General features: G+C 64.6%; 7 protein-coding genes across 7 annotated transcripts; 3 read left to right on the top strand and 4 right to left on the bottom strand.

Annotated features, from left to right (window-relative positions):
- The first annotated feature begins 455 nt into the window (after window positions 1-455).
- EMIHUDRAFT_442429 (hypothetical protein) lies at window positions 456-1835 on the top strand. Its single transcript, XM_005783104.1, has 4 exons — window positions 456-802; window positions 1008-1120; window positions 1264-1338; window positions 1456-1835. Exons 1-4 carry the CDS (start codon window positions 466-468, stop codon window positions 1600-1602), a joined length of 672 nt encoding a protein of 223 aa, XP_005783161.1. The 5' UTR covers window positions 456-465; the 3' UTR covers window positions 1603-1835.
- Window positions 1836-7107: 5272 nt separating this feature from the next.
- On the top strand, window positions 7108-11649 carry EMIHUDRAFT_456489 (hypothetical protein; the record flags this gene model as incomplete). Its single annotated transcript, XM_005783103.1, has 15 exons — window positions 7108-7200; window positions 7448-7507; window positions 7913-8040; window positions 8113-8273; window positions 8669-8724; window positions 8788-8845; window positions 8921-8985; window positions 9129-9170; window positions 9238-9310; window positions 9387-9467; window positions 9533-9618; window positions 9776-10157; window positions 10771-11082; window positions 11255-11301; window positions 11369-11649. The coding sequence occupies 15 exons, from the start codon at window positions 7108-7110 to the stop codon at window positions 11411-11413; spliced, it is 1689 nt and encodes a 562-aa protein (XP_005783160.1). The 3' UTR covers window positions 11414-11649.
- A 154-nt stretch (window positions 11650-11803) lies between these two features.
- Window positions 11804-13544, bottom strand: EMIHUDRAFT_456488 (hypothetical protein; the record flags this gene model as incomplete). The annotated part of the gene is made up of 6 exons (XM_005783102.1): window positions 11804-11976; window positions 12101-12245; window positions 12281-12362; window positions 13097-13265; window positions 13332-13373; window positions 13443-13544. The coding sequence occupies 6 exons, from the start codon at window positions 13542-13544 to the stop codon at window positions 11881-11883; spliced, it is 636 nt and encodes a 211-aa protein (XP_005783159.1). The 3' UTR covers window positions 11804-11880.
- A 185-nt stretch (window positions 13545-13729) lies between these two features.
- Window positions 13730-15072, bottom strand: EMIHUDRAFT_442424 (hypothetical protein). Its single transcript, XM_005783101.1, has one exon. It carries the CDS (start codon window positions 15055-15057, stop codon window positions 13930-13932), a length of 1128 nt encoding a protein of 375 aa, XP_005783158.1. The 5' UTR covers window positions 15058-15072; the 3' UTR covers window positions 13730-13929.
- A 905-nt stretch (window positions 15073-15977) lies between these two features.
- EMIHUDRAFT_113129 (hypothetical protein) lies at window positions 15978-17258 on the bottom strand (the record flags this gene model as incomplete). The annotated part of the gene is made up of 1 exon (XM_005783100.1): window positions 15978-17258. One exon carries the CDS (start codon window positions 17256-17258, stop codon window positions 15978-15980), a length of 1281 nt encoding a protein of 426 aa, XP_005783157.1.
- Window positions 17259-19483: 2225 nt separating this feature from the next.
- Window positions 19484-21004, top strand: EMIHUDRAFT_113128 (hypothetical protein; the record flags this gene model as incomplete). The annotated part of the gene is made up of 5 exons (XM_005783099.1): window positions 19484-19625; window positions 19758-19897; window positions 19978-20363; window positions 20524-20785; window positions 20897-21004. 5 exons carry the CDS (start codon window positions 19484-19486, stop codon window positions 21002-21004), a joined length of 1038 nt encoding a protein of 345 aa, XP_005783156.1.
- Window positions 21005-21248: 244 nt separating this feature from the next.
- Window positions 21249-21800, bottom strand: EMIHUDRAFT_232537 (hypothetical protein; the record flags this gene model as incomplete). Its single annotated transcript, XM_005783098.1, has 1 exon — window positions 21249-21800. One exon carries the CDS (start codon window positions 21798-21800, stop codon window positions 21249-21251), a length of 552 nt encoding a protein of 183 aa, XP_005783155.1.
- Window positions 21801-23069: the final 1269 nt, after the last annotated feature.

Genomic DNA, 23069 nt, shown 5'->3' with positions numbered 1-23069 from the left:
TAGACGACATCACTCGAGACGAATGCAAAGCCGTGCCGTTCCGCGTACCTGCGGTTGATGTCGGCGGCGATGCCGGCAGAGCTCGCGATGGCTGTGTCGTACCACATGCAGATTGCTAGGTGATAGGCACTCGACTGCGTGAAGGGCAGGTCCGGCAGCAACGGCATTTTAAAGGGGAGGTGTGAGCTGTGGTGAGCGGTCGGCCCGCAGGGCGAGGTAGCACGGCTCGACGCGAAAGTTGTGCGTGTCTTCAGCGTATTTTCACATTTGTCGACATTTTGGTGTGACACTGTTTCGCCTCCTTCTTCCTTCTTCTCACTGACTAGAAGGAAAGAAAGAAAGAAAGAAAACACACAACCCAAGGGAGGGATGGGAGAACGGCACGCTGACTAGAAGGGTCTTAGGTCCGGGTTCTTTCGTTTTTCTTTTCCCTTCCCGACCTTCGCTAGAAACCACTCCCCAGATATGCTCTCGCTGCTCGCCGCCTCGCCGTCGGTCGTCGTCTCGCCGGTCGGCGCCTCGCGCCTGGCCGTTGGCCCAGTCCGCGTCGGCCAGCCCGCCTGCCTTGCCTCGGATGACCTCTCGCTCTCTCGCCGCGAGGTCGTCGCGGCGGCGGCCGGGCTCTCGGCGCTACTTCCGGCGGCGCAGGCGCGGGCAGAGTCTACGCTGGTGACGCGGCAGCAGGCGTACACGCGGTATGTGCCGCGTGTGGAGCGCGGGCGCGACTACTGGGCGGGAGGCCTGCGCAAGCAGGTGAGCAGTGGCGACTGGGCCGCGATCCAGGCGGCGCTCGAGAAGAAGGGTGTGCTCTCTCACTGCCTCAGTGCCGGCTCTCCTCACTGAAGCTCTCCTCACTGCCGCCTCTCTCTGCCCACTGCCGCAGTCCTCCTCTCCGCTGCACCCCTGCCTGCATTCCTTCCCCCGCACGGCTCCGACCTCGCCTCCGCTGCCCTCGCCTCCGCTGCCTTCACCTCCACTGCCCTCACCTCCGGCCCTCACCTCCAAAGGTCCGATTGACCGGCTGTTCGGCCCGCTCGAGCTGTGGTCGTCCTCCTTCTCGTCGAAGACGATCTCGCCGAAGACGCTCGCGATGAACGACGCCATCGACGAGCTGCGCGAGGTGAAGCCGCACACGCAACTCCTCTCCCTTCCCACTCTTCCTCTCCCTCCCTCCCTCCCTCCCTCTCCTCTCTGCCGGTCTCGGGAGGTGGGGGTGCGGGGCACAGCGCGGCTCCTGTCCCTCACTTTGCCCGACCTCCTCAGGCGTGCCGTGACCTGCGCTCCGCCGCGAGCGGCAAGGAGGGCAGCGGCGGCTTCTTTGGCTTTGGTGGGCCAAAGGTGTGCTGCGCCGCCCTCCGTCACCACCGCCGCCCGCCGCTGCGCGCACCGCTCCCACCGCCGCCAGCCGCTCCTGCCTCCTGGCCTCGCCGCTCGACCCTTCCGCGACATGTCCTGGCCTCACCACAGGCGATGGACGACGGCAAGCGGCGCAAGATCGCGCAGGACGCGTACGCCAAGGGCAAGGACGCCATCAATAAGTACATCGAGCTGGGCAACGACGGCCTCGGCCTCAACTTCACGCCGATCGACCAGATGGACTGAGCCTACCTTCCGCAGGGGCTGCCGCCGGCTCGCCACCTCGGGGCCGTGCACTGCTGTCCGTTATCCCGCGCTTGGCCGGCCGCGCCTCTCTTCTGGCCGTCCTCGCCTCGCTGCGCTGTTTGCACCGGCCGCGCGCTCTCGTGTTTTCGTGGCGCAGGGTGAGAGAGGGTTTCGCTTTTCGGTCGATCGGGCTGAGGAGCGTTCTTGTGAGGCACGAGGGAGACATTGACACATGTAAAACGAAAAAAGCGCTAAAAAACGAAGAAGCGCGGACCGACGACCTCCCGGCCGCTGGCGGTGAAACTCTGCCCGAGGCGTATCCGAAAAGCCCAAACAACAAAAACATTTAATAAAACGCAAACACACACCTCACACTTCGAGTCCCCGAGATTCCCCGCGCGCCCCCGGCCGCGCGGCCGCCGGCCCCGCCCTCTGGTGCGCCGTCTCTCCTCGCGCGCGTCTCGACGCGGGTCCCCGCGAGGGCTGGCAACCGCTGTGAAACACCCACACACCCAACGCTGTATACTCCGGCGATCTGCTCAGCGCGCTGCACACACAGCGCATAGCATGACACAGGAGAGATCGAGGGGGGGTTTGTCTTCCGTCCAGGAGGGCTCATCGTTATGGCCGGTCTGGCACACCGCTCTCTCAAAGTGTGGTGACGCTGACACTGTCACCGTGATCGCGGCATCACGGCGGAAGGTGGGCCAAAGGCGAGCGTGACTGCCAGGATGTCTGGACGCCCGTCGTATACTCTGATCTGTTCTTGGGCCCCAGTCGCTCAGCCCCCGCTGCCGCCATCTCTCGAATGCATGCTGTCCGCGACTCGGGGCCTGGCTCCACGAAGCACGATCCCCGTGTACCGCCGCGCCAGGACTAGCGCTGCTTCGCCAGGCTAGGGAGGCGGTGCCGCTGAAGGCACATGGCCCCGCCTAACCCATCCTCGCGGCGCCAAACGTTGCAGCAGGCAGTCAATAAAAGCTGTGCACCAAGGCAAGCCAGGACGACGAGCAGGAAGACGAGCTGGTAGAGGACGAGGAACTGGCTGAGTCGAGTGCTATCCGCAAGGAGCGTAAGGGCCGAGTCGAGCCAGTGCTCTGAGGAGGCGATCATGGCCATATTTGGAACGTGCCAGGGACGTGCGTCCTCGTGTGCGTCCTTGCGGCGTGTCAGATAGATATTCAGTGTACTTTTAGCTTACTGGGAGAAAAGGGAGAGGCAGGCGCGATTTCTAGGCCCTTGGGGGCCCTACCACTCAGCGCAGTCGGCCTCTCTCAGTGTATGTAGCTCTTACGTACATTCCCGGAGGAGGACTGCTGACGGGGTTTGCGATGATATTAAGAGAGAAGGTTACAACGAAACTCCAGGATAGAAAACTCTGGCGGGCGGCTGTCGTCCTTTCTCGTGCGCGCAAAGAAATAAATGGAAGATCCAACGGGCCGCAAAGAAAGAAAGAAAACGCAGGCTAACGGCCCCCACATGCTGCCGCCACTCACCCACAACCACATTCCGCCACCACCATCGACGTGCCAAGCAGCACATGGATCAATTGCGACTCGCCGCTTTCCTCACCGTCTTTCGATATTGCTCGCACACCCACTCGTGCGCGCTCTTACACATAGGGAGGGGCCAGAAAGAAAGAAAGAAAACGGACAACCCAAGGGAGGGATGGGAGGACGGCACGCCGCCACCACACAGGGATTTTAAGGAGAGGGGTGTGGTGCGCTAGCCGTCGCCCACCCTTGGGCGTCCGCCTCTTCCTATCTCTCTTCGCAGTCTCTCGCAGATTCTCGCTGCGACCTTCATGCCACCTCGCGGTCGCCCCCTTCTCGTCGTTCTCTCCCTTGTCTCTTCTTCTTCTGTCGCGTCGCTCTCCTCTGCTTCGTTCTGCGGCGCCGCCGCCTCCTGCCTAATAAATAAATAAACAAAGTGCAATGGAAAATCCAAAATCCAAATCGCAAACATAGAAACCCAAACACACACAGCCACGTGGCATAGGAGAGCAGGAGGTGAAAGGAGGTCAGCACAAGTCCAAGGACGCACGAGCGAGAAGCACAGCAGAGCAGACAGATGACGATCACCACCCAGCACACGACCGCCAACTCTCCGGCGCAGGCCGCGAAAAACCGAGTCCGGGGGCCGACGGTCGCGGCGCGCTGGCGCGGCGCAGTGGACGCAGCCCGGTTCGCAGCTTCGCGAGCTACGGGGGCGGCCACGGCACGGCCCGGTGGCCGCCCCCGCAATGAGGCCAAGCGGTGGGCATCCGGCAAAAGCCGCAAGACGGGATTCGCGAAGGCGCGGGCCACCTTCTGCGGCGGAGGCCGCGGTAGCGCGGCGGCTGCGGAGAGGCACGACAGCATGATGACAAAAGCACGCTGGCGGGGCACCGAGGCAATCGCAAGGGAGACCCCAGCGGGCTCTTTGTCGGTCGCATCGATGCCGCAACGCAAGGACTACACAAACGACGCCGAGCACCACGGCAAGTTCCAGGTGTGGCTCCAGGCAGGCAGCTTCGAAGGCAAGGCGCGTGATGGTGCGGCGGTGCGGGCAGAGCACGCCGCTCCCTTAGGCTCACACGTGTGGTTGTCTTTATAGGAGCGGCAGCAGCGGGTGAGCGCGCAGTACGAGAAGCGGGTGCTGGGCTTCGATGCGTGGCTTCAAAAGCAGGGGTATCCGTCCTTCTGCAAGGTGGTGATGGAAAACGGCCTCGCCAAGCTGGAGATCATTGTTGATGCGGTCACCGGGCTTCCGCGTGTGTTTGCGGTGGAGGCGTGGATTGAGTTCTGCATCGGCATGATGACCGGCGATGTGGAGAAGGGCGGATGCAGGGAGCTGCGAGCTAACACGGAGCTGTACGCCACGGCGCTCCATGGCCGCTCGCAGGCGGAGGTCCAGATGCCGCTCGAGAAGAAGGGGAAGTTTGGGTGGGGGCCATACAAAGACGATCCCTTCAAGCTGCAGAAATAAACAAAGTGCAGCAGAAAATCCAAAATCCAAATCGCAAACATAGAAACCCAAACACACACAGCCACGTGGCATAGGAGAGCAGGAGGTGAAAGGAGGTTAGCCAAGTTCCAAGCACAAGGACGCACGAGCGAGAAATATAACGGACATCCCAAGCTAGGGCTGGGTCGAGGACAGACACGTCCCCACCTTTGCAGGATTTTGCAAAAGCGACGGGGCAGGGCGCATCGCCGCGCGGATAGGGCTGGCTCTTCGGCCCGGTGGGGGGCGGGTAGGCTCTGTGTAGCGACGCTTCTTGCGCGCGAATACTACTCGCATAATGTAGGTAAACCATAAAAGTAGATTTGAATACGCCCACGTAAGGCTTCGTGAGTGGTTGGGGTGGCCTCAAGCATCCCCAAGGGAGCCTCTGCGGTGCCACATAAGCAGCTTAGAATAAATAGAGCAGACAACGACCTTGCCAACAATATACATGTAGTACCTAAAACCCCTGGTAAAAAAAAGAAAGAAAGAAAACGGACAACCCAAGGGAGGGATGGGAGGACGGCACGCCGCCAGAAAGAAAGAAAGAGAACACACAACCCAAGGGAGGGATGGGAGAACGGCACGCCGCCACCACACAGGGAATAAATAAAACGCGCACGCCAAACGAGGGGTGGGAGAAGGACAGGGTCCCCACCTGCACACGAGCAGGATCTTGTAAGGACGATCAGGGACACAGGGGAACGGGAGCGGGGAGCGCATCGCGACACGGAGGGGGGCTGGATAAATAAAACGGGCACGCCAAACGAGGGGTGGGAGAAGGGAGAAGGACAGGGTCCCCACCTGCACGAGCAGGATCTTGTAAGGACGATCAGGGACACAGGGGAACGGGAGCGGGGAGCGCATCGCGACACGGAGGGGGGCTGGGCAGGGTTCACCCACACGACAGGGATAGGACAGGTTGCACCCGGCGGCACGGGGGCAGGCGCGGGCCTCCTACTGGTTGAACAAATAAAACGGTCAAACAGAGAAGAAGATGAGTACTGAGAAATAAATAAACAAAGTGCAGTAGAAAATCCAAAATCCAAATCGCAAACATAGAAACCCAAACACACACAGCCACGTGGCACATAGCACATAGGAGAGCAAGGAGGTGCAAGAATAAATAAAACGGGCACCTCTGCTAGGAGATGGCTGATGGGTAAAAAGGAGCAGAAATTGTCGGTGTATGTGCAGGGTTCTTTGTAGGGATGGTCGGCGACTGTTCTTTGTAGGGATGGAATAAATAAAAACGGACACCTCTCTACTGTGAGGTGGGTTAGGGTAAAAAAGAACCAGCAAACACCGCAACAGGTCCCCGCCCTTGCGATCTTAAATAAATAATAAACAAAGAGTTGGACAAATACCAAATTCCAAATCGCAAACATAGAAACCCAAACACAGGCGGCGACGTGGCATACGAGCAATAAATAAAACGGGCACGCCAAACGAGGGGTGGGAGAAGGACAGGGTCCCCACCTGCACGAGCAGGATCTTGTAAGGACGATCAGGGACACAGGGGAACGGGAGCGGGGAGCGCATCGCGACACGGAGGGGGGCTGGGCAGGGTTCACCCACACGACAGGGTCCCAGGGATTCCTCTCTCGTATAGGACAGGTTGCACCCGGCGGCACGGGGGCAGGCGCGGGCCTCCTACTGGTTGCGCTCTCCTAGTTCTCACCTGCTCCTGACAAGGGACAGCGACAGGCTCGCAGCACGGTGGACTCCCTATTCCACTGGCGATCTCTCTCGACTAGCGACCTTCCTCCGGCTTCTCACCAGCAGTCTCTCACTACCACGGGCACACTGACAGAGGCGGCCAAAAGGCTCACGTGGGTGGCAGGGCGGTGATAGGAGTCTCCCACTCTGTGGGCTTCGCTAGAGGTGCGGCCCCTGCGCGTGTCCTCGCCCTGCGGGCGCTGTGCGAGCCGCCCTGAACGACCACAATGTTGAGCGCGCTCGAGCACCGAAGCACCGCGAGCGCCGGCGAGCACCACCGCCCCGCGCCTTGGCGTGGGTCGGTAGTACACGATGCGGCGCCCAGCAGCTCTATCATGCGTCGCACCCGCAGTGGCCGAGCCGACCGCCGCTCGAACTGGCGCCGAGTGGCTCCCAGATCGAGCGCGGCAGGCTCAGTCGCACCGTCGCGGGGCGAACGCGAACCGAGCCGTCGCCGTTCGCCGCAGCCGCCAGCCGCCAGCCGTCAGCCGTACAGCCGTACAGCCTTCAGCCGTCAGCTCGCAGTCGCCGTCGCTGCCGCCGCCGCAGCAGCAGTGAGCGAGCTCCTGCGTCGTGTTGCCGACGCAGTGTGGACGCGCGCCGCCCAGCGGCGAGCGAGCGTGCTCGGAGTTGGGTCGGCGCGCGCGCGGGCGGGCGGCGCCTGTAAACAGACAGCCTGCCCGCCCACTCGTTCAAACCTGCCTCCCTTGCTCTCGCCGTGGGATTCGAATTCTTTCGCCGAGACTTAGCTGTCCCAGCGCTGCTGCTTCTAGCCCACGGGCTTGCGAACTCCGCTCCGCCATGGGCGACTTCCACGACGTAGAGGCTACCGACGGCGTGCGCTTCTCGTGGAACGTGTGGCCGAGCTCACGCCTCGAGGCGACGCGCATCGTGGTGCCCCTTGGCTGCCTGTACACACCGCTGAAGGCGCGGGCCGCCTGTGAAACCTCCTCCCTCCCGGCCAATGCCACCAGCTCGCCGCGATCGCCGCTGGCCTCTTCCCACATCGCCTGCCATCGTCTCCGTCGCCCTCACCGCCGCTCTCACCGCCGCCCGCCCGTGCCGCCGCCACCGCTGCCGTCGCCACCACCAGGCGATTGAGGGCCTCCCGCTGCTGCCGTACGAGCCGGTGATGTGCAAGGGGACGTGCCCCGCGATGCTCAACCCGTATTGCCGCATCGACTTCAAGGCCAAGATCTGGGTCTGTCCCTTTTGCTTCCAGCGGTGCGTGAGCAGCCTGCACTCTCTCCCACTCGCAGCGGGATGGGGTGGAGGGAGATGGTCGTGTGCCGTCTTCCCCCGATCCGACGGCACCGTGGCGCCTCTCTCTGCCGGCTGCCCTCGGAGCGCCCGTGTGCGCAGCCCCCCCCCCCCCCCCTCCGCCCCTCAGCCCCTCCCCTCCCCCGCAGTACACCACCATCGAGTATGCGCTCCCCCGTGCGCCCGCCGGCCCGCCCGTCTTCCTCTGGGTCGTCGACACCTGCCTCGAGGAGTCAGAGCTGCAGGCACGTACAGCCGAGAGGCAGCCGAGAGGCAGCCGAGAGGCAGCCGAGAGGCAGCCGAGAGGCAGCCAGCGCCGCCCACCTCGCAGCGCCGCGAGCCGCAGGCGCTCAAGGACTCGCTCGAGCAAGTGCTGCAGCTGCTAGCCTCCGCGGCGCCGACGGCGCTCATCGGCCTCATCACCTTCGGCACCGTCGTCCAAGTCCACGAGCTCGGCTTCGAGCACTGCTCCAAGTGCGACACGTCGCAGGCACAGACCCGGCAGCCTCCAGTCCTCTTCCCACCGCGCGCGCCGCTGCTGCGCAGGTGCTACACCTTCAAGGGGACTAAGGACCCGGCCCCGGCCCAGCTCGCCGAGCAGCTGGGCGCCCCGCCGCACCCCGCCGCACACCTGCCCGCCGCCTTCCCCACGGCCCCGTGCCCGACCCCGACCCTTACCCCGTGCCGCGCAGGCATCTCCGCGGGAGGTGCAGGCCGCGGCGGCAGGGCGGCGGGGCAGGGCGGCCCCGCGGACGCCCGCTCTGCGTCGGCCCGCTTCCTGCTGCCCATCTCGGAGGCGGAGTTCGCAATCTCAAACGTCCTCTCCGAGCTGCGGCGAGACCCGTGGCCGGTCCGCCACGACCCGCCAACCCGCGCCGCCTGCTCGAGCAGCCTGCTCGAGCAGCCGCGGCAGTCAAGCCTCGCGCCGCCTCGTGCGCAGGTGCCCTCCGATTCGCGGCCGCAGCGCTGCACCGGCGCCGCCGCGTCGATCGCCGTCTCGTTGCTAGAGCTCGCCTTCCCAAACACGGGCGCGCGAGACGCGGCGCTGCTGCACCGGCGGCGAAGGTCGGCCGCCGTTCACAGCTGTCCGTCCGTGAGCTAGGCGCGCGCGTGATGCTCTTCACGGGCGGACCGTGCACCATCGGGCCGGGGCAGACGGTGGGTCGGCCTGCCGCGCGGGCGGTCCGTGAGGGGCCGGCGTGAGGAGGGGGGTGTGAGCAGGTTGGCTGCCCGCTGGCCGAGCCGATCCGGTCGCACCACGACATCGAGAAGGAGACGGGCAGCGTCGACCTCTGAACGAGGGCGGGGTCCGTGCTCGACCCTTCCCAGACCCTGCGCTCAAGCCTGCCTGCAGGCAACGTCAAGCACATGAAGAAGGCGCTCAAGCACTACGCCGGAGTGGCGCAGCGCGCCTCAAAGGCCCGCCACATCTCCCCATGTCTCCCCATGTCTCCCCATGTCTCCCCATATCTCCGCCTCAAAATGCCCGCCACACGCCCTCGACCGCCTCGTGAGCGGTGACCTGCCGAGGACTGACTCACGACGGCTCGCCCCACCCCAAGGTTGGGCATGTCTTCGACATCTTCGCCTGCGCGCTCGACCAGGCGGGGGGCGGCGGAGGTCGCCAAGGCGAGAGCCGCTCTCTTCACAGCGGGGTTGCGGTGCGGACAGGTCGGCGTGGCGGAGATGCGGGCCGTGGTCGAGCGGACGGGCGGGTACACGGTCATGTCCGAGTCCTTCACCGGCGAGAGCTCTCAAGCAGCGCTCTCGCTGCAGCCTGCTCTTGCCACTCCCTGAGCTGCCTCTGGCCCCCCGCCTAGGCAACATCTTCAAGCAGTCGCTCTCGCAGGTCTTCGCGCGCGACGCGTCGGGCACGGCGCTGCGGATGGCTTTCGGAGGCGGTCCTGAGACGGGGCTGTGTCTCCGGCGGGTGAGCCGCCTTCACACCGGCTGCTGCTGCGAGCAGGCACGGTCGAGGTGCTCACCTCGAACGAGTTCAAGGTGTGCGGCGCCATCGGCAACTGCGCTTCGCTCGGCAAAAAGTCGAACAACGTCGGCGAGACGTAGCCGGGAGATCGCCGAGAGACCGCCGAGAGATGGCTCTCGGCGCGGAGAGGCGGAGGGCGGGGCTGAGTGGCGCGATCTCGGCGCGATCTCGGCGCGATCTCGGCGCGATCTCGGCGCTGCGCCTCGAGCAGGCGAGACGGAGATCGGGCTCGGCAACACGAATGCGTGGAGCGTGGGCGGGCTCGACGAGGACACCACGCTCGCCCTCTACTTCGAGATGGCGGCGCAGAGCGGAGGGCAGCAGCAGCAGCAGGCGGGCGGGCAGCGCTACCTGCAGCTGCTCACCTCGTACCAGCACTCGTCGGGCCAGTACCGGCTGCGCGTCACCACGCTGGCGCGGCCTTGGGCCGAGGCGGCGCAGGCGGGCGAGATGGCGCGCGGCTTCGACCAGGAGGCCGCGGCGGTGCTGATGGCGCGCATCGCTTCGCACAAGACGCAGACGGAGGAGGCGCGGTCACTGCTCCGCTGGATCGACCCGCACCGGCTGGCGGATCTCTCAGGATGGAGCGCCGACCTCCTCAGGCGTTCGACATCCTTCGCTGGATCGACCGCATGCTGATCCGGCTGGTTGGCAAGTTTGCGGACTACCGCAAGGACGACCCCGCCTCGTTCCGCCTCTCGTCCGCTTTCTCCATCTACCCGCAGTTCATGTTCCACTTGCGCCGCTCGCAGTTCCTGCAGGCCCAGCGACCACGCACCTCCACCTCGGCTACACCGCGGCTCCACCTCGGTCCCACCTCGGCTCCACTCCGCCTCCACTTCGCCTCCACTTCAACGCCACTTCGGCTCCACTTCAACGCCACTTCGCCTCCACTTCAACGCCACTTCGGCTCTAGGTCTTTGGCAACTCGCCTGACGAGACCACGTACTACCGCCTCATCTTTGCGCGCGAAAACACGACCAATTCGCTCATCATGATCCAGCCCACGCTGCTCGCCTACTCCTTCGAGGGCGAGATGCCGCCGAGATGCCGCCGAGATGCCGCCGAGATGCCGCCGAGATGCAGCCGAGATGCAGCCGAGATGCAGCCGAGACGCAGATTCGCCCGAGGGGCCCGACCGCCCCCATGCCCGCGTGTGCCCCTCGCCGCGCCCCTCGGCCGTGAGCAGTCCCTCCCCGGGCCCGGTGCCGCCACAGGCCCGCCCGTGCCCGTGCTGCTCGACGTCACCTCCATCGCCCCCGACCGCATCCTGCTGCTCGACACCTTCTTCCACGTCATCGTCTACCACGGCGAGACGATCTCCGCGTGGCGCAAGCAGGGCTACCACGAGACCGCAGAGCACCAGAACTTCCGCGAGCTCCTCTCGGCGCCCAAGGAGGACGCGGCCGAGCTGCTGCAGCAGCGCTTCCCCGTGCCGATGTACATCGAGTGCGACCAGTACGGCTCGCAGGCCCGCTTCCTGCTCGCGAAGCTCAACCCGTCGGTCACGCACAACTCGTCGCAGTCGGGTGAGCATGCAGCCGAGACACCGCCGAGAAGCAGCCGGGACGCAACCCAGACACAGCCGCGCACAGCCCGTCGCAGCCCGGTCCCGCCCCTCGCTCGACTCCGTCTCCTTCCCGGAGCGGGGTGTGTGAAGTCCGCCTCTTGACGCGCACACCCGTGAGCACCCGTGAGCAGGCGCCGCCTCGTCCGACTTCCTCTTCACTGACGACGTCTCGTTCCAAGTCTTCACGCGCCCTCTCCCGCGACCCGCGCCGAGCTGCCCCTCTTCACACCTCTGGCCGCGAGTAGGTGTTCATGGACCATCTCAAGCGACTGGCCGTCGAGTCAAAGTGATGCGCTGCTCCCCCTCTCTCCCCATCCCTCTCTTGGCGGGCGCGGCCGGCCGTGCAGACCACAGTCAGCACACTTGGGCGAGCCGGGTCGTTGGCTCGCTCGTGCTCGAACTAGCTCTTACTTAGAGGCGTGGCCGTGGGCGCCCATGTCGTCGCTTGTCGGTGGTGGCACGCGCGCATGTGCCGCGTCCAGGCCTTTCACGTTGTTTTGTTTTTTCGACACGTGATCATATCTCTCCGCCATCATCTCGCGCCACATCAGATATCACACAAGCGTGTCTCTCTCTCTCATCTGAGATCACATCTGCCACGACAGGTGGCTCAATATGTCTCACTCCGTCGAGTGTAATGCTCACGCGCCGCTCAAAACACAAACGGCGCCGCCACAGCCGGCAAATAAAGACAAGCGCAAGGGCGGTGCGGGCGGTGCGGCCTCGCCACAGCGCTGCGCCATCAGAGAAGCGGCGCTCAGAGGAGGCGCCACCACAACAGCGGCGCGGCGAGGGTGGCGAGCAGGGTGCAGAGCAGCGCGCCCCAGGCGAAGAGCAAGCGCCGTGCCGTCGCCTGCGAGGTGAGGAGAGGGCGATCTCAGCGGCGGGAGATGCAGCCGGCGGTGCTAGCCGAAGTGGAGCCGAGGTGGAGGTGCTAGCCGGCCGTGCTAGCCGAGGTCGAGCCGACTTGGAGTCGCCTGGGCGGCGGTGCAAGGCTCGCCCGAGGGCCACTCGTGGAGGAAGTAGGTGGCGTAGATCTGGCAGAGCCCGTACGCCATGCGAGCCACGTCGGTCAGGCGCAGCTTCGAGCCGGCGACGTCGACCCACTCGTGCAGCGGGAACCTGCTCAGGGCGCGGAGCTGTGAGGCCGCCGTCACCTCACGGAGGCGGCGGCGGCCGAAACGCACTCGAAGATGCTGTGCTCGAAGGACGGCGTCTCGGCTGCCGCCTCGGTGCCGCCTCCGAGCAGCGCCTCGCCGCTGGCGGCGGCGGCGGGCGTGGCGGCGGCGGGGCCGGCGGCAGTCAGGACCTGCTCACGCGTGCCCGCGTGAAGAGGCGCCGAGTCGACGCCCCCGCCGCGGTGTGGAGAGAGGAGGCGCCTCGAAGGAGGCCGAGGGCGAGGGCGGGGCAGCGTCGCTCTTGGCGTCGGCGGTGGAGGTGGAGGAGGTGGTGGTCGAGGTGCGGTGCAGCGCGGAGAAGCGCGCAATCATCTCGACGTCGAAGACCTAGAGACCGGTGCGGCCGGTGTGGGGCCGTAGTGCAAGAGGAGGCCTCACCCCCGTGCGCTGAAGGGCACCCATCGCGTGAGGAAAGGCGCCGTCAGCACGGTGCGCAGCGCCTGAGGTACTCGACTCATCAGTGACGGGTTGGCCGTGATTCCGCGCCGTCCGCAGGGCGCCGCAGTGCCGGAGTCGTGCGGAAGATCTTTGCGCCGCACTGCGTGTCGTACACCGGCATGTCGAGCACCTGCTCACACCGGCAGCTGCTGTGAAGAGACGCGTGTCACGGGTGTGCCGAGCGGAGGCCGGGGCCGGCGCCAGCGAGGCGAGCGTCGCAAAGACGCGGCCGGCGTAGTGCCTCTTTGGGGAGCGGCGGATCTTCCGACCGAGGAGGGCGACGCGCGCGCCTTTTCACACCACCGTTTGAAGGGATGCTGTTCACTGCCGACTGCCGAGCGGAGCGCGCGCGCACACCTTGCACCATCTGCAGGGCTGGGTTGCTGCAGAGGACGGAGTGCAGCTCGGCGACGGCGGAGAGGGGCGTGGCGAGGTCCGAGTCCCAGAACCCGACCGCGCCATACTGTGCGTCGCTCTCGAGCGCGTGCAGCATCCCGCGCCGCACCGCCTCTGCCTTGCCGCAATTCTGAGGCAGCTGCAGCAGCTCCGCGCCGCCGGCCGCGGCCGCGACGAGCTTCTGCAGGAGGGGCACCGTGCCGTCGGACGAGCCGTCATCCACGAAGATCAGACGCACCTACCACGCGTGGCAGAAAAGACCTGGTTGCGGGCCTCACAAGGCAAGCGGGCGGCGGCCGCGCCGCACCGTGGGCGTCTCTGCGAGGTACGAGACAAACGCAGCGGAGCGGAGCCGCTCCTCCTCGTTGTAGCAGGGCACGACGAGAGCTAGCCCGCCCGCGGCGACCATCGCGCCGTTTTATTTTTCTTTTCTGTTGATAGTACTAGCACGCGCCAGTTCGCACCTGTGTCGAGCCTGTCTGCTGTGAGAGAGAGTTGTTTTGTCTAAATTCTTTTCTGTTGCTGGCTGTTACTTCAATTTTTGCTTGCTTTTATTTTCTTTTCTGTTACTTGACACCCATATACCGCGTTGGTGTCCAGTCCGAGGGTTCTTCACCTTCCTACCTAACCTAACCTAACAAAAAACATACATACAAAAAGGAGAGACCCTGTGCTCCCAGTAAGCGAAAAGTACACGTACTAAAAAGAAAGGTATCGCCGCATCATGGTTCATGCTTGTGGGTGTGTCGGGCATGACGAGAGACGGCTACCCAACCGCCGCTCGGGCTTCAGCCTCAGGCAAAGCAGGGCCGGACGGAGTCAAGGGCTGGCGGGCGCGACGACACGTACGCGGCGGCGAGGCGGAGCCTCTGCGCCTTTGACGCGTCCGGCTCTGTCTTCGCGAGTGCCGCACATGCCGCCGGGTCGACCAGCGTGGGCGGGAAGCGCTGAACCCAGTCCCACAGCTCGGCACGAGAGAGCACGCGGAGTCGGACGCGGCGGGGGCGGGTCAGAGCCAGCTCGCAGCCGGACGCGTCCCGCTGCGTCAGCAGGACGAGCTCGTACCGCCGCCAGGAGACCGAGACGCGGAGCACGCGGCTCCACTCCCCTCCCAGAGGCGAGGCGCTGGTGGCGGCCCAGTCGTCGTCGACGTCGTCGGCCCAGCCCGGAGTCGGCGGGGGCGAGGAGGGCGACGCGGGCGAGGAGGTCGAGGTGGAGCGCCGGGAAGAGGAGCGGTCGGGCGTGGGCGTGAGCTGGATCTCGGCGACGAGGCCGTCGCAGCGCAACTTGGCGTCGTAGTGCCCAAACATTAGCGCGCTGTCCTGCGCAAACAGCGGCGCGTGCTTGGCCGCCACCCACTCCTCGCTCCCGCACTGGGTTGCGTCGTGCGCCTCTGCCAGCTCCTCCAGCCGGCACACGCTCACGCGCTGCGCCTCCATCACCCAGCCGCCGGGCAGCGCTGGCACTCGCACCGGAGCCTGCGGTGCGTCCGACGTCGCAGCCCGTGGCGGCGGCGTCGCCGGTGCAGCCGGTGCAGGCGGCTGCGGCGGCGTCGCCGGTGCAGCCGGTGCAGGCGGCAGCGTCGGCGTCGGCGCCGCCGACATTGCCGGCGACTTTGAATTTGCCGCTATCTGCAGCGCCTTTGAATTGGCGGCTTCTGCGGCAGCCAGGCGCGCCTTGGCTCGCTTCTCACGAGCCGCGGCGGCGGCGGCAGCGGCGGCCCTTGCAGCAGCCTCCGCCGCGGCCTCTGCCGCAGCCGCCTCCGCCTCCGCCTCCGCTAGGGCCGCCTCGAAATCGACCTCCTCGTGATTCAAGGAAAGGATTGAGCCGTCGCGATCTGGGTAGGACCGGTCGAGGAGTAAACCGTGGCGATGCGTCGGAGAAGACGACGAGATGAGCTCAGGGAAATCAGGGAGAGCCATGGGGACGCACGAGTGCAGACTCAGGTTGTGATACGAGGAAAGCCTCGGCCTCGGTTCTCACGCCCCGGCGGGGGTGATATGGGATGGGCACCCCGTGCCGGCGCGAGAAAAGGGCCTGTCTCTTCCCGCGATGTGTCGCGGACAAACCCAAGTAGAAGCGGGTTCGGGCGCGCGGGTTCCTCTTCGTTCATTTTCGGGCGAGGGTGGCACCAACCACGCCGCGTGGCGGCGTGGGGCGAGGGGGCAAGTTTGTGTATCTGGATTGGCGAGAATCTTTTGTCCCGCTAGCTGTCTGGCGTCTGAACCTTCTGAGAGGCCCGTTGTTCAGCCTGCACGCGTGCACACAAGTTGTCATGTACTCCCCACACCCCGAGAACGTTAAAGGAAGGATTTGGCGGAGGTTCTGGTGTAAACCGGGACCAGCTGAAGGCTTGCACGGAGTCGTACTCCTCGGGTCATCACGCAGATCGCAGTCTCGTGAGGTTACCGACTGCTCCAAGTCTCGCCACGGTATTCAAGATACAAGACAGAGAGTGCTTTTCAAAAAAATCTCGGCATGCTTTCGGATTTTGCTATTTGTTCGTCTCGTGTGCACGTGTGGGGGGGTACATTGCAGAGAGAGATTATTTTCAGCAATACCAGCGGATTTGTCAATGGTACCGCGTCCGCTCTGGGTCTGCGACACTGCGTGGACTGTGGTCTGTGCGACGCGCGGGCTGCCTGCGACGCGGGGGCGCCGCTTGCGGGCAGAGAGCCCTTTAGCGATTAGGCGCATTAGCCACCCTTCCCCGAATCCTGTGCGCGGGGTCAACGAGAAAAATAGCGCGCAGCTCTACCCACTATTCCATTCCACACATCACGACGGGGCATGCATCCCTGCATCCGGGGAAAACGGCGTTCTGTCCGTTCTGCTTCATCTCTCAGCGCCTGCGCGGGGCCACGTTCCTGCTTGGCTCTCGCCGGCCCTGCTGGCGGCCCTCGCGCCGCCCCGCCGCCGCCGCCTTGCTGCGGGCGGGGGGCGGGTCCGCCAGCAGCTGGGCGGCGAGGGCGCGGCGCTCTTCGGGTGCGAGGACGGTCGTCGCGCCGTCGAGCCGCTCGTCGAGGAGCGCGGCGGCGTCCGCCTCCGTCGCGCAGCGGTCGCCGTCGGCGAGCAGCGCGGCGGGCAGCGGGAGGCAGCTCGTGTGGTGCCACGAGACGACGGTGTGGTTGAAGAGCGGGATGTGCGACCGCACGCCGAGCTTGAGGCTGCCCGCGGCGATCGGGCGCAGGCAGCGGCGGCACGTCGAGACGGCCCCTCCGCTTCCCACCCTCGAGACGACGTGCCGATGGACGGGCGGCCCCGCAGGGGCGGGCTTGGGCGGCAGCGTGCCCCACACCTGCCGGGCCTGCGAGGCGCGCCCGTCCCAATCGGCCGCGCGCCCCTCCCACTCCTCCTTCTCCTCGGCGGAGAGGCAGCGCGCGGCCAGCTTCTGCGTGAGGCCGTCGAGCAGCCGGACGGGCTGCGGAGGCGCCTCCTCGAGCTCCTCGCGGCAGATGACGCACGTGCGCGAGCGGCGCTCCCAGTCGTAGATGCAGGGCGAGCAAAACGAGTGCGAGCAGCGGAGCTGGCACGGCCGCACGAGCAGCTCTGCGCAGATGCAGCACTGCAGCTCCTCCACCATGAGCTCCTCCGGCGCAGCCGCAGGCGCCGCCGCTGACGCGAGCGGGGCCCCGCCATCGGAAGCTACCGCCGGACCGATGCAGCCATTGTCGTCGTCGTCGCTGCCACCCAGTGTGTCGAGTGTGTGGATCTCCTCACTCCCCTCTGGTGCTATAGCCGTGGCTTGCGGGTTTGTCTCGGTCTGCCGCTGAGCCACGCGGTAGACGAACTCTGTCGCAGAGCCGCGAACCCCAAAGACCAGAGTCGAGCCGTCCCGCAGCGGGACGTGCTGCGCTTCGCCGCGTGCGGTGCGGCCTCCGTCGACCCCGACGCCGTTGAGAGACGAGTCTCGTAGGACCGGGCCCGACTCTTCGAGCACGATCGTAGCATGCTGCCGAGAGATGAGCCCGGGAAAGGCCGCCGAGTCGAGAACGACGTCACACCGGCTCGGGTCGCGGCCGACGACGAGCGACCTGCCGCCAGCGATCGGCCCGATCGTGGCCGGCCGAGTCGGCCGCGGGGAGAGGCTCGAGTCGAGGCGCAGCAGCCACTCGCCGCTCATGCTCTCGCTGAGTAGTGTAGCCTGCCGACTGCTCCGTCGTCACTCCTGCCGGCGAGCGAGCGCACTGCGGCAGCGCGGCGAGAGCACCGGCAGCGGGCCGTTAGAGATCGTTAGAGCTCTTTCCAAGTGAAAGGAAGAAACACATTTGCTGGCCATAGGAGGTATTTCCTTCTCAATAACAAGGGAGTCTGCGAAAAGCGTTGTTTCTTATCAACCTATCTGTGAACTGGCGGACCCCGTGTTGCATGTCACTGTCATCACTGTGCGATTTCGGGGCCCGGGGATGTGCGTTTACAGTGGGTTGCGGGCATTAGAGAGAGATTTTTAGCAATACCAAACAACTCTAACACTCACACGTGTTTGGGCATTAAGAAAACGTACCAGTAAGAACCCCTACCAAGCGATTTCCGCGAAAATCTAAGAAACCACAGCGCGCCGCAGGCGCGGCCCCGAGAAAAGGCCAGCCAGACACGAGTGTGAACTGGAGCCCCGCAAATTTCTCCTCGCCTGCGGCGCGCGCACTTGTCACTTTCCAAGTCTGCGGTGTTCTGAGTGGAGTGCGAGTGGATGGAGGCTTGTGACCTTGTGTGCGTCTTCCCGTCATCCAGAGAGCCGACTCGGCGGCAGACTCTGGCATCGCCCTCGCGGACCGCAGCTTACCTCTTACTTACCTAAAAATCCTTCGGGCCGGCTCTGCTTGAGTGCCGGCCCTGAGGGAGGGTGTGTAGAGGATGTAGAGTGTAGAGCGCTGTAGAGCTGTAGAGATGTAGAGCGCTCTGGAGCGCTGTAGAGCTGTAGAGCTCTACATCCGCCGCGGGACGAGGCGGGTGCGTTGTAGAGCGATGTAGAGCGCGATTTTGTTGTAGAGTTTGTTGTAGAGGCTCTACAGCCAAACCGCCCGGGAAGGCAGTGACTCAAAGAGGTCGAGTCGCACTAATGGGGTGTCTCCGAGCTTACTGGAGCTCTGATGGACGGCCCTGACTATCCCTGACACACAGAGAGCCACTCTGACGGCACACAACACCCTATAACTGCGTCATGACCAGCCTGCTATGCGTCGCCGGTGCCGCATTCGTCGCTGTGCTTATTTAGCAGGCGGTGGACTGTCGGCTGCGAGGACGGTCGCATTTGCGCAAGGCGAGGCGAGCATTCAGACGCGTTGCATGCGCCATGACTCGCGCCAGCGCGTGCGGGAGCTCCTGGCTGAGCGTTGAGTCCAGGCGAGTTGCGCTGGCCACGATCGCTACGCCGAGCCGAGCTGACGCGCCGAGGCGCGCCGGCCAGTCGCAGCCGTGAGGCATACCACAGCAGCAGAGGCACCTGCCACCCATTGGGCGGGCAGACAGAAGGCCAGGGCAGCACTGGCAAGTGCAACACGCCTAAAATGTCGGAGAGCGACCGTGCCTCGTTCGCCGCTTATGAGGTAGAGTTTGTTGATGTTGTAGAGATTTCACGTTGTAGAGCGCCTCTACATCGCTCTACAACGCACCCGCCTCGTCCCGCGGCGGATGTAGAGCTCTACAGCTCTACAGCGCTCTCCATCTCTACAGCTCTACAGCGCTCTACACTCTACATCCTCTACACCCTCCCTCAGTGCCGGCCGGAGCTTGAGCTCTTGACACTTGAGCACTTGATAGGGTCGTCGATTCCGCATGGTACGGCCGGAGCTAAGAAACCACGGCGTGGGGTGGGTGAGGGCTGAGAGAGAGGGGGGTTTGTTTGTGTTGAGGGCTGTGGAAAGGCTTAGAAAACGGCGGCGTGCCGGTATCCTGTTTTCTTAATGCCCGCAACCCACTGTACGTGAACTGGCGTACCCGAGGTATTTTCTTCTGAGCCTGGCTGTTCTTCACCTTTCTACCTACCTACCTACCTCTTCTCAATAACAAGGCTGTGAACCTCTCACAGGCCAGCGCACAGCGCCATAGGAGGTATTTTCTTAATAACAAGGCTGTGAACTGGCGGTCTCTCCCCCTTCTCGACTGTCTGTGCTTGTGCGTCTTGGGTCCGGAGTTGTGCGTTTATGTGAACTGGCGGCTGCAGTTTTGCGCGCGCCGCGTTGCACGTGGGCGGCGCGTGGGCGGGTGGTCCGCCCGGCCGTCGGTGAACACCGGACGCGAGGGTCGGTCAGCTCCTACTCTAGCGATCTGCCTTCGTGCGTAAGCTCACACTAGGGATCCCTAAGCCGTCATCGCATCGCCTTCCTGGGACCCAGTGCTGACTTCTTCATGCATTTCCTGAACGCCTCCGGGGGCGTCCGCTTCCTCCTCGTTCCCTACTTTGGCTATACGCAGCTCACACCCGCCACCGTCGCCGTCCCGCTCCTCGTCGTCGCGCTGCTGCTCGTATGGCTGAGGGCCGTCGCAATAGGTGAGAGGCGCCTCCGAGACGCCGCGACACACTAAAACAGTGTGCTCTGCCGCTTCTCATCGCTGCGCCCAAGGAGCAGCGGCCACCTTATACCGTGGACGCACTGATGACGCATCCGCCGCACGTTCCCAGGCGGCCGCCGCGCTCGTGGCTGCGCCGCCGCCAGCCCAGTTATTCTCGCGCTCGCCACGCACCAGCTCTTTGCGATCGCCAAGCGCCGCCTTATTCCTCAGCTGACCGAGCGGCTCTGCCGGCAATCCTACTCGTACACGGTGCTTCCGAGAGACACTTCTGCGAAGCGTCTGAGAGTCCGAGAGGACCGACCTGGACCTGCCCTCCGGCTCGTCCGCAGGCGAACGGCTCTTCGCCGTGGGCGAAGAGCGAGATGTTCCGCCGGCAGGTTCTCACGCCCGAAGAGGCAGCCGCGATCGTGGCGTCCGTCCCGGCGGACAGACTCATCCACATTTCAGATACGGCGGGGCCGCTGCCCTTCTTCACGGTGGGGCCGTACTGGGCGTACCACAAGAACAAGACGGGCGGCGCGCCGCCGCTCACCTCTCGCACCTCCTACGAGCGGGCGATGGAGACGGAGCGGGAATACCTGAAGGCCGCCTTTGGAGGGCTGCTCGAGGACGTGCGGGACATCCTGGAGCAGTCGCTGAGGGACGGGCCAGTCCGCTTCGCCCCCGGCCTCTCCCTGCCGGGCTTCCACTACATCTACTCGCACGCAGCGTGGCAGTTCCCCGTCTTCAACATGCGCGAGATTAGCCGAGAACAGCCGAGACGGCAGAGTTGGCCGAGGTTGGCCGAGATGAGCCGAGATTCGTTCCCAGTCATGTTGAGTGGAGCAGCATGGCGGTGGGCTGAGTGATGAGTGGATCGGGAGCATGGCTGCCAGGCACGTCGACGACGAGTGGAACAGCATGACGGCCAACGGGACGGGCGGGCTGAGCGAGCAGCTCCCCTGGCTGGCCGAGTGCGAGAGCAGGTCCCGCATCTCCTTCACGCTGCCGCTGGCGCTGCCGCCCTCGGACCAGGGCGAGGCGGGCCTCAACTACGTCGCCTTCCGCAGCAAGAGGCAGGGCTGCGCGGACCACGTAGGGGACGAGTGGGCGTGGTGCGCCGACACGTGCGCCGTGATGCGGCGAGAGGTGTACAAGGTGGGCCGGCTCGTGGTACACTCGGGCCTGATCATTCACCAGGCGCGACCCGCCCTCGCCCACGCACCTAGCGGGTAGACACACCGAACCTCCCTTCGCCACTGCTCGCAGGTGGGCGAGTGGGGCGGCTGGCGGCCCACGTGGGACCTGCGCGCGCGGCGCGTCACAATGCAGGGGTTTGGGATCCGGTGCGGCGAAGCGTGGTACCTCTATTGGTGAGCGTGTGTGTAGTATTGTTGAATCATTTTGGCGAAGGCAGCTTTTGCACGTGTACACTACTGATCACTTGGAACCGCTCTCCGCTCTAGCTCTGCCAAGTGCTGCCTCTGCCCCCCCGCGCGCGTGCCTCTGCCCCCCGCGGCCCCTGCCCCCGCGCCGCCGTTCTCTCGTCTGTCTGTCTCAGCCTGTCTGTCTCTGTCTCTTCGACAGATAGAGCGAGCTGGCCTCCGTTGAGGAGCAACAGTCAGCGTGGCTGCCGCAGCAGCGAGTCACGCTCAGCTCTCGCGTCAGCCACTGCGCGCCGAAGCTGATGCAGTTGCGTCGCCAGCTGCGCGATGGAGCGGTCGGTGTCCTCGGCCCTCCTTCTGGCCGCCCGAGTGTCGCCGTCGTCGGTCGCGGCCCTCGTCTGCTCCCTCCGTAGCGCTCGCAACTGCGCGTGGTTGGATCGGTAGTATTCCCTCGCGTTCCCACCCACCGCCGCCGCGAGCTGACACCGCTTGCCCTGCATGAGCTGCTTCAGATCCTCACGCCGCTGCACGAGAGCGATGGACGCGTCAGCAATCTGCGCCTCCACTTTCCTCGTCATCGCAGACACCGCCCTCTGCAGTGCCGCCGGGTCGGGCTCTCCCCTCCTCGCCGCCTCGGCCTCCTCATCCTGCAGACGGGCCTGTGCGGCGCGAAGCTCGCTCTGCCGCGCGGCGAGGGCCTGCTCCGCCTTTTGGCACTCGTGCTCCAGTCCCTCCCTTTCCACAGCGCAGGTGAGGCTGACTGCGTGCGTGAAATGTCGGCCTACCATTGCAAAGTCCAAGCGTGTCGGTTTCGGTCAGGGAACGCTGCGTTGAATCGATTCACGATTGGAGTGAACGTGAAACTTCTGATGGTGCGTGACCTTGGGTCCGGGGTTGTTTGTGCCTTTGTGTGAGAGGTATGAAGACCTCACCTCTCAGAAAGAAACGGAAATAGCAAGGTCTGTGTGAATTGGGCTCAACCCGGTTTGTTTGCCTCTCGCACCCCGTCTGTTTTCCTAATTTTCTCTACAGCACCCTCTCTTTTCCTCTCTATTTTCCCGGGAAAACCGCGTGGAAATCGTCAAATTTTTGGCTCTGAGCCGAGTCTGAGGCTGGTTTGGGCCCAAAATCAGCCAAATTTTACATGTAGGCCAAATCGGCAAAATGCCGGGAATTTCGCGGAGAACCCGTGTATACCTGGAAATTACCCTGCGACCGCCTGGGTATTTTGTCGATTTCCTCAATTTTGCCTCAGATTTTGCCCCAGACCAGCTCTCAGACTCAGGGAAACTCGCGAGTTTCCAGAATGGAGCACCAAACTTGGAGCACTTGGAGTGCGGTCATTAACCTCACGCCCAGGACCGGGGAGCTGAGAAGCGCACCCAGTTGGCCGGACGCTCGGCATCGGGTTACGGGCTAGAGAGCCCTAGCCCCGGGGGTGCGCGTTCGCAGGGCCATAACACGGGTCTCCGAGGGTTGGCTCCGTGTACCGGGTTTACCCTTAACTGCAGAACGCCGCCCCTCTACTCGGAGCTAAAGAATACTCTCCGAGGGTTGGACCCGCGTACCGGGTTTCCCCTTAACTGCAGGACGCCCCCTCTACTCGGAGCTAGTGGACACGACACTAGCTACTGATACGAGAATACATACCGCCCCCACGCAACTACTCGAAGATAATACGAGAATACGCAGCTGCGAGACGCCTATAAAGAAACAGCGAGGTAAAGTTCGGCGGCTATGATAAACCGAAAGTTGTCGTAAAACGCGGGCGAAAGCAAAGCAGAGGGCGGGCGCTTTCTGCCGCAGCGATGCCCGCAGCCTGTCGAGCAGCTTCCGCGGCGCACATGCGCCGCGGGGTTGAACGACAGCCGCGCCTCTCGAGCCACCCGTGCCACGCGCGGCGACGCGCACCCTGCGCGCCAGTCGGCGCACTGGCAGTACTGCACCAGCCAGCACGGCGTGGAGCAATGCATCCAGGGCATTGTGTTGGGCGCCAGCCAGCATGCCTCAGCACAGAGCAAGAGCGCATGCTGCGCACCCTGGCGCAGCACCAGCTC

Source organism: Emiliania huxleyi (genome assembly GCF_000372725.1).
Source record: "Emiliania huxleyi CCMP1516 chromosome Unknown EMIHUscaffold_182, whole genome shotgun sequence".
Classification (NCBI taxonomy): Eukaryota; Haptophyta; order Isochrysidales; family Noelaerhabdaceae; genus Emiliania; species Emiliania huxleyi.
This window is presented reverse-complemented; position numbering and strand designations above follow the sequence as displayed.